This window comes from Phragmites australis, chromosome 9 (genome assembly GCF_958298935.1).
Source record: "Phragmites australis chromosome 9, lpPhrAust1.1, whole genome shotgun sequence".
Taxonomy (NCBI): domain Eukaryota; kingdom Viridiplantae; phylum Streptophyta; class Magnoliopsida; order Poales; family Poaceae; genus Phragmites; species Phragmites australis.
The window spans coordinates 31,697,049-31,706,497 of record NC_084929.1 but is presented as its reverse complement, the minus strand read 5'-3'; the positions used below and the strand labels follow the sequence as shown (position 1 = coordinate 31,706,497).

At 50.0% G+C, this 9,449-nt stretch overlaps 1 protein-coding gene across 1 annotated transcript; it reads right to left on the bottom strand.

The window, feature by feature from the left end:
• Positions 1-4,868: 4,868 nt before the first annotated feature.
• On the bottom strand, positions 4,869-9,073 carry LOC133929170 (cyclic nucleotide-gated ion channel 4-like). Its single transcript, XM_062375815.1, has 4 exons — positions 8,343-9,073; positions 6,584-6,799; positions 5,743-6,492; positions 4,869-5,645 (listed from the first exon to the last, which is right to left on the bottom strand). The coding sequence occupies exons 1-4, from the start codon at positions 8,937-8,939 to the stop codon at positions 5,133-5,135; spliced, it is 2,076 nt and encodes a 691-aa protein (XP_062231799.1). The 5' UTR covers positions 8,940-9,073; the 3' UTR covers positions 4,869-5,132.
• Between the last annotated feature and the right edge of the window lie 376 nt (positions 9,074-9,449).

Sequence of the window (9,449 nt, the reverse complement as noted above, 5' to 3'; positions counted from 1 at the left end):
AGTAAGAATAACCCAAACACGACCAACTAACTAGCTAAATTAAACAAGAGATCCACAACACCGCAAAAGCAAAAAAGAAATCGGACCAAATCCGGTAGTCACCTGAAAATGCGGGGAATGTAACTTCCAAACGATGCCTACAAGTAGGGCACGACCCTAAGGGATGTCATCGCCGCCCATTCCAAAGATAAGAATTGGATTTTCACCTGAAGAACCTTCTGGAGTAGGTAGCGAATACCACAACATCGCCTCTAGGTAAGCCTACTAATGGGTTGGGTTCATTTGGGTTTAATGGGTTGGGTCTTTATACGGGTTCCTTTGGGTTGGGTTGAAGTGGTTTCAACTGAAAATTGGATTGTGTTGCTTTATTATCGGGTCGGAATAGTTTAGGATAGGGTTAAACATTAGCACATGAAATGGGTGAAAAATCATGGATTGAAATGGGAGAAGACCGGAGGTTTATCCCCTCCTCTTCGTCCTGCTCCTGTCATCGTCACCTCATGCAGCCACAACCATTTACTTCTTAAGAAAATTCCTCGTATGCCATTGAAAATTAAACTTTTGCCTTATGTGCCATAAAAATCTAGTGTTCCCTTCACTACCACCAGATCTAATTTCTCGCCCCTTATGTGCTACTTCTTTTACTTCCATTAGATATCGTCACCATTTTAGCGTAAATTTTTGTCAAGTTTTTCATTGTATTGGCCATTTTGCTTCTCCATCACTGGACCGAACCCGCCTAGCTCCACCGCATACGATCACCTCCTCCATGCCATCACGGCCCACCTCCTCAGCTCCCAAATGCCCACGCCGCCCCCTCAGTAACAGCAGCAGCCCTAACCCCAACCCCAGCTGTGCTTGAGTCCACCCTGTCCTGTTACTTCCCCACCCCATCCGTCGACGACGCACTTGATGGATGGGCAGGGGCTGACGGTGGAGACGGGCGGGACACAAAGAAAATGGCGACGGCAATGTCTCTTCGCTTGATGAACATGACATCAATTGGGGCGATGACCAAGGGGAGGGTGGCGATAGGGATGGCAGCCAGATCGAGGGGTTTTGGTCCATGTGGGTTCTTTACTAGGCGGGTGCGAGTTCGGGTGCTAAATCCCGTCCATGGGTCTAACGGGTTGGGCACCCGAATTGTAGCGGGTTAGGGGCGAGTTTGTACCTAGGTTAGCTTCGCACAACCCAGCAGGTCTGCCTGACTAGCCGCCAGCCCAACCCACTCACCCTGCCGCTACCCTAGCCATAGTCGCACAGTCACACTCGCACTTGCGTTGTCGCTGCCCTCGCATAGTCGCACTCGCAAAGCAACTCACTGCCGCCACTCGGTCTCGGGCATGGGGAACTCATTGTTTAGTTGCCGCCGTCACTCCTCCTCTACTCCAGTCACTCATCGGTCGCTACCACCACCCCTTCATCCTCACCTCGATGCCTCCATGCAACGCGACCATGGCACCACACCGCCCCTTCGACCACGCCTCCACCACTCCACACGACCACGTCAGCACGCCGCCCCTTCATCCTCGTTGGTTGGCCATCCACTGCTCCACTCCGGCACATCGCCCCTTGTTGTTGGCCATGTGCATCGGTGCTGCCTCTCCGAAGAGGCGGAGAGGCTGAGAGAGAGAGGAGGGGAGCTAAGGAGGTGATGGGGGGAGGTAGCAACCGGCGTCAAGCCAAGGCGGATCTAGAAGAGAGGAGGGGAGGTGATGGGGAGAGAAGAGAGGGAAGGAAGAGGATCAGAGCAAGCTCAACGATGGTGGATATGGATGAAGCGATGACGGATCTGGATCTGATGAAGCTTGAGCTTGTGCTGCAGTTTAGGCTTAATGGGTACCTGTTGCATTTTGGGTCCCCGCTGAGTTCGGGCGCGAGGGCACTTTTCAACCCTATTAGTGATTCAGGTGCGGGTCGAGTTTTAATTGTCAGGTTTTGTGGTGGGTGGGTTTTGGCTCAACTTGCAGCCGACCCGACCCATTGCTATCCCTAGGTGGCGGTGTGGTGGTGGGAGGTGGCGAGGGGGAGATGGTGATGGGTGGTGTATTGGACATTGACAAGAAGAAGGCAAGGAGAAAGAATGACAGGAAAGGGAACTAGTTAAAATTGGGTTCATTTCATTTGGAGGGGCAAATATGTCTTTTCAAGCATCACTTCAAGGTGGGATAGCAGGCAACTGACGGAAGTGGCACATAAGGGATGAGAAATTAGATCTAGAGGCAGAGAAGAGAACTCTAGATTTTGGATGACACATAAGACAAAATTTTAAGGTCCAATAGCATAAAGGGAATTTTCTCTTACTTGTCTCGTGTTGGAATTACCAGATTTTAATTACCTTTCACATTAGAGTCTGATTGATGCCAAATTGGGATAGGAGTTGTATTGATGCAGCTAGGAAGACTCATAGCATATTTTAGCAAGACTCCTAGTCCAAAGGCATTTGCTCTATCAATATATGACAAGGAGGTTTTAGCCATTTTGGAAGCTTTAAGGAAATAGAGGCACTACTTGTTGGGCAACAAATTGATCATTAAAACTGACCAACAAAGTCTGAAGTACATTACTACCTAGAGGCTCATGGATGGAATTCAACACAAGCTCTTGCTCAAATTACTAGAGTTTGACTATGTGGTAGAATACAAGAAGGGGAAGGAAAACCTAGTTGTTGATGCCCTATCTAGGAAAGGAGCCTCATGTTCAACCATCACTGCTCTCACACCTAAATGGATTAATGATGTAAGGCTCAGTTATGAATATGAAGCCCAATGTCACAAAATCTTGAAACTTGACAACTTGGGAGCTAAACCAGGAGGTATGATGACAGTAGAGGATGAAATTATCAAATTTATGAGGAGGATTCATGTGGGGGAGAGTAGATATGAGGGAATAACTCATCAATATTTTTCATGCCTCGGCCATGGGTGAACACTCAGGGATGAGAGCAACCTATCATAGGCTCAAGAGGATTTTTACTGGCCAAAGATGATGACTCAGATAGAAGAATTCATAGCCAAGTGCCTAGTTTGCTAGATCACAAAGTCTGAACATGTGAGATTACCAGGGCTGCTGAATCCATTGGAAGTTCTAGATTTGGCTTGGCCTCATTTGAGCATGGATTTTATTGAGGGCTTGCCTAAATCCAAGGGAAGGGTTGTGATACTTGTAGTGGTGGATAGATTGACAAAGTATGCACATTTTATGGCTTTAGCACATCCATACACAGTCCAACAGGTAGCTCAGCTCTTCTTAGACTATGTGTTTAAGTTACATGGAGTCCCACTTTCAATTATAAGTGATAGGAACATGATCTTTACTAGTAAGCTATTCCATGAAATATTCAAGTGTTCGAAGCGGTTGATTTGAGGTTCATTATAGCTCATCAATCACAAACTGACGGCCAGACTGAAAGGGTAAACCAGTGCTTAGAGGCTTATATCAGAAATATGGTTTTTATTGAACGTAAAGAGTGGTATGCTTGGCTGCCCATAGCTGAGTGGTGATATAACACCTCTTATCACACCTCCTTGAAGGTTATACCATTTCAAGCACTATATGGGTATCCTCCCCCTTTAAATTGGGGAATTCTCTATACCATGCAATGTATCTGATGAGGCAAAAGTCACATTATCACAGAGATAAGATATGTTGAAAGAGCTAAAGAAAAACCTGCATAAGCACAAGAAAGGATGAAGAATTATGGTGACAAGAAGAGGAGTGAGAGAATCTTTAAAATTAGGGACATGGTTTACCTAAAGGTACAACCATACCGACAAAATACTATGGGACTTAGGGGATCTCTAAAACTCAGGTCAAAATATTATGGACTATTTAGAATCCTAGAGAAATTTGGACAAGTATCTTACAAACTCCTGCTACCAGAAGACTCAACTATATATCATGTCTTCCACGTTAATTAGTTGAAGAAACATGTTGGAGGGCGAGCTATTCCATTGCCTGGCATGCCTTTAGTGCGGGAAGATGGGAAATTGAAAACTAAACCAGTTGCTATTCTGAACAAAAGAGTTATGCCGAGAAGGGGCGAGCCAATAGCGCAGCGGTTGATACAATGGCTAAATCTGTCGCCGAAGGACACTACCTGGGAAGATGTACCTTTCATTCATAAGGTCTTTTTCAAATTCAGAAAGTTTAGTCAAGACGATGATGACAACAATGGTTCAAGTAGCGAAGGCTTCATCTGATGACTCTCAAGGGACATCATAGAATCGGATGACTGTTATTTTTTTTTCTTCTGTTTTCACTATTAGAATATTGCTTATGCATTTACTATTTACGTTTTCATATTGTCGTTTGCACTTTACAGCAACTGGAATTGTAACCTATAACAGAATTGGCTGCGGCTGTTGTAAAATTAACTAAGACATTATCCTACCAATAGTTAGCTTAGTTTTTCCCTCTGGGGTTTGTGCTGATTTGGTTCTTGCGGGATCCATGTTCTTATCTAAATTCTCCACCTCTGGCCAAATTTATTACTCTGAATTGCTAGAACCTGTTAAGATAACGCATTCTCCTACTTTTCATGTCAGGCCGTGCTTAGGAAGAAGGACTCAAGTAGCCCACATGCAGGGAAAAGGACGATACTGATCACGATGGAGGTTGCTTGGCTCCATCACATACCGCCACCACCACCGTTGGACAACAGTGTCGGTGGTGGATGCACCAAAATGGATGGTGGTGGCCCGGTGCGGGGATCCTTTGTCGCCCCTGAGTTGGCCACGCGAGCGACGTGAGCCCAAGCGCAGCATTTGAGTCGAAATTTGTTGATCTCGGCATCCAAGCATTCGATTCTTCATGAATCATACCCTTAGTATAATCTAGGTTGAGTTATGGTTAGGTCATGATTCTTGAAAGAAAGGATTTTAAAGCAAATATCCTCATCTGAATATATATGTACATCATTCACAAAGTTTCATGCTGCAAGGACACCGACACATCGGAAGAAAATTCTACCAGACCTTTCCCGCTTTACAACTTCCTTGGACCCTTCCAATCATACGACACATGGCAAAAATTAAGTCGATAATGGGACAACTTGCGATGTGTCTCGAGCAGGAGCATGGCACCATCCACCATGTCGTTCGGTCTGCATGGACGAGGCGGCCTCAAAAGGCTCAGAAGTCGTCGTCCTGGTTGGGCTTGGGCGAGGTGAGGATTGCGGTGTACAGCCGGAGCTTCTCCTCCCCGAGCGACGAGCACCGGGACAGCGGCCGGCGCGGGCGGATGAACGAGAGCGACGCGAGCGTCTTGCGGTGCTTGTACCGGCGCCACGCGAGCTGCACCGCGACGGCCGCCCAGGTGCGCCACCCGGGCGAGTAGTAGCGCGCGCTGCGGCGCACCTTGTCGTTGGTGAACGTGTACCGGAAGTGCTGCGTCACGTACTTGACGTCGGCGGCGTCCAGCCCGAACGCCTCTGTGCTCTCCAGCGTCACGAGCGTCGCCGACGACGCCGGCAGCCGCTCCCGGAACGGCCTGCGCAGGCACCACGACAGTAGCTCATCGCCGCTGAAGTTGCCCGGCCCCAGCATGCAGCAGCTCGTCGCGCCGTTCCGCAGCACCTGGCTGCACTGCAGGTGCCCCCGCACGATGAACAGCATCCTCTGCACCGGGTCCCCCTCCCTCACGATCTGTTACAGTCAAATGCCACCAAGAACAGTTTCAGATCGACCGGTATTGCAGTCTTGCAGTGCGTTTGCGGCTATTTCATCACTGACTGCAACTTACGGTTTCTCCTTTGGGGAAGATGAGCGACTTGACCCTGTCGCAGATGTTCTCGAGGACGAGGTCGTCCATGTGCTGGAAGAGCGGCACCTGGCGGACGAGGTCGAGGCAGAGGTGGTACTTGATGTCCCGGCGGAGGCCCTCGGGGAGGTCGCGCACGATCTGGCACTCGTCGACGCCGCGCGTGGCCGCCCACCGCTGCCGCTCGAACTGCCGCACCCGGTGCCGGAAGCTCTGCGGCAGGTTCTTGCGCTTCATCCACCACTCCACGCTCCGCAGCCGCGTGTGCATCGCCTGCTTCTTGGACGTCGTCGCGTTCAGAAACACCTTGATGTTGCCGATGAGCATGGTGACGAGGATCAGCCCCCCCGTGATGGTGATGATGTTGAACACGATCTCCAGCCACTCCGTCGTGCTCTCCAGATTTCCGAAAGTGCTGAGCGTCATGAGGCCCCAGAAGATGGGGAGCAGCATCCGCTCCAGCCGGCTCGGGTTGGCCACGAGCATGACGGTCCACTTGTACGCCCCGTACTGGTAGTTGTCGCCGCTGGCGAGGCACATGCCCCTGGCCTGCGCGTTCTGGGCCCAGGCGAGCCTGTCGCCGCCGAGGGGCGCTGCGGCGGCGCCACCGTAGTACAGCGGGGCGGCGCAGGCCAACGCCCTGGGCGCGCACCCGGGCAGCTGGTGGCACTGCTCCTTCAGGCACTTGGTGGCCCTCTGGACGCCGAGCAGGTACCAGCACGCGCCCACAGCCTGCGAACCAATACTAGCATGTTCGTTAGGCAATGCATCCAATGCTAGCTGCTGCGTGCATGTGTGGCGCAGAGGGAGGAGGAGCACTGACATGGGCGGCGACGAAGTAGGCCATGAGGTTGAGTGCGATGCCCCACCAGATGGTGCCGAAGACGTGACCGGACCCGCCCTGCATCCGGCGGAGGAAGCGCGCCGCGTGGTAGATCTTGGGCAGGTACTCGAGCAGGAACGTCACCAGCAGCACCGTCATCACCGACGTCGTCGACCCCGCGCGGATCATCGCCGGCGCCGCCACCCACATGACCACCTGCGTGCATATACACCGTCAGCACACGGCCGGAACAGGCACGAGTTGGAGCGACGAGTAACAAAAAAAAGATAGCCGTGGCCCCATCGGCGATTACGTTCGGATGCATGGATAGTTGGACACGGTGGCGCATACGTACATACCAATGGCTGCAGCTTGAGCCTGCAGCGCCACATGCAGATGCTGTGCCGAATAATGTGCATTCTGACAAACAGAAACTTGAAGGCACGCACGCATGCATGCCCCACTCGGTCGTTCATCTGTGCAGCCTGACATGCCGAGCACGTTGCTGTGCTCGTACACTTGTACAGTGCTAGCTCGATCACCTTAGCAACGCGAAAAAATGGTAACTAGTGTAGTTGTCATACCGGGCCTAGTATGGCCGGACACAAACAAAAAGGTAGACAACTTGGAAAACTCCAAATTGCTGTGGTGCATTGTGTGAGTCTATGGCTATAGTGATGTAAATAAATATATATATGTGCCTCTAAATCGTGCCCTCTGCAATACAACAGCACGTTGCAAAACCGATACAGGACAATCTGGATGCCCTGCTGAATTGTGTTTTCTACGTGCAGTTTCACTTTCTCGATTTGAGTAGGATGCCGCTGCAAGACTAAATTATTTGCCAACTGATTGCTTGACTGCTGCTCCAATCAGCACCTGTGTATTAGTATATCACCCATGTTGTGCCGTTAAATGGTTATGGTTCAAATCTCGCTGACTACGATTAGGATACTACCAAGTAGTTTTTCTTTTTTTGCCTTTACGAAATATTTTATCTTTTGTCCTCTAAAGTCTAAACTGCCGACGAACACTAACCAAGTCCCCCCCCCCCCGGGTATAAAAAAAACTTTTTAAGTTAAATTTTGTGCGTTTTTTAATCTTATCATTGAAATGAGTACTAGGTGACCAAAAGTTGATAAGCCCTGCAATGAGTCAAGGACCTGTACGGTATGACACTTATCAATTTGAGTGCCACTAGTCATGGCAATGAACCAAACACTATAAAACATGCAAATCCATCACATGCCCAATTATTGAGAGAAGAAAATTAGTCACCTTCAGTTAGCACCTAATGCATCATGTACTTTTTTAGATAAAGAAAAAATGTTCCGGTAATGCATCATATATATTTATGTGAGCCAAAAAAAAAAAGCAATATCACACAGTTTAAAGCAACAACAGTTGAACAATAAAGAGACAGAAATCATGCAAATTTGTCTAAAAACTTAACTTAATCACCTAACTAAACCAAATTGTAGATTCTTTTGCAAAGAAAGAACCAAAGTATATATCATCGCGCAGAGTATCTGTGATCTGACCAAACAACAAAATACACTCTAGTTTTCAGGGAAAAAATGTTGAAGATTTGATGCCATGGCAATATGGCATGATGGCAACGCCAAATACCTAAATATGCTCACTTATTAAAGCAAATGGTTGTAGCCATGATTAGTTGACCAAGTTTAATCAAATGAATCCTTAAAAAAGGTTTAAACAAGCATGAACAGTGATTAGTGAGTATAAACTAATCGTGCACCTGCATCACGGGGAGGATGACGAAGAAGTCCAGCACCATCCCTTTCCCGGACCTCACGCCCGGCAGGACCTTGCGCGCCGCCTCGGCGCCCTCCTCCTCCTCCTCCGCGGCCGCCTGCTGCTCCTCGTCGTCCGGGCCGCTCACGCGCTTCCGAGCCGGGGCGCGCGCGACACGGAGCTGCGTCGCGACATTCCACGCGTGCATGGCGTCCACCGCGCAGCGCAGCACGGTGACCGCGGCGGCCAGCCAGCCGTCGAGGAAGACGCACATGAGCGGGCCGCTCACGGACACGGCGTACAGGAAGAGCGGATCCACGATGAGCCCCGCCGCGCAGGCGAGGAGGTAGGCGCGGTTCCACTCCCGGACCCACCTCGCCCGCGGGTCCAGCGCCCACGTCGCGCCGAGGCCGAGGCGCCACGGTACCCGAAGACGCAGGCGCCGCCGCCCTCGACGGCCCTTGCTGCTGGCGCCGCCGGCGTCGTTCACCTGATCTTCCCGTCGTCGCGGCGCCTCTCCATGGTCCCTCCGCCGAGCGTCATCGGAAGGGGACGCGGAGGAGGAGGAAGGACACGAGCGCGTGGAGAGATCACTTGACATGGCGGTGCAGCTGCGCCGTCGAGCTGGCCGTGGATGCCGCAGCAGCAGAGGAGGACATGAGCCTGGGGAAGCGAAGGGCGTGTCGGGAGTCGCGTGAGGAGCGAGGTGGATGGATAGCTCGTAGCTTAGCCACCCCGTGTACATCGGTTGTTCGGAACGTCCGTACATATACGAGGGCGGCGTACACTGCAATGACCAAAATGCCCTCCACTTTTTGCTCAGTGCAAGGGCAAACCGTATATACATACTCATATATTATATGGATAAGTAGGAGATCTATTTAATTTATGAAAACCAGTTACATATTTTTATTTGAGATGACAAAAACCAATAACTAGTATTAATGAGCTAGATTAAAGATCAATCGTGTTTCCGCGACTGTTTGAGTACATGTGTGATGATACACGTGTGTGTATGTGTGTCTATATGTTATATCTATTTTTTAAAAAAAGTTAAATCTTGCCTGTCCGATTTGAATCAGCTTTTCAAAACCCGAAAGGTTTATACATT

What these genes read in the sequence shown, in the direction of transcription:
- LOC133929170 (XM_062375815.1), bottom strand. Translation starts at nt 8,939, where the DNA reads ATGTCAAGTGATCTCTCCACGCGCTCGTGTCCTTCCTCCTCCTCCGCG. An exon ending in TCATCCTCCCCGTGATGCAG is followed by an intron (nt 6,800 to 8,342) that starts GTGCACGATTAG and finishes ATATGCACGCAG; the next exon opens with GTGGTCATGTGGGTGGCGGC. An exon ending in TCTTCCCCAAAGGAGAAACC is followed by an intron (nt 5,646 to 5,742) that starts GTAAGTTGCAGT and finishes TGACTGTAACAG; the next exon opens with ATCGTGAGGGAGGGGGACCC.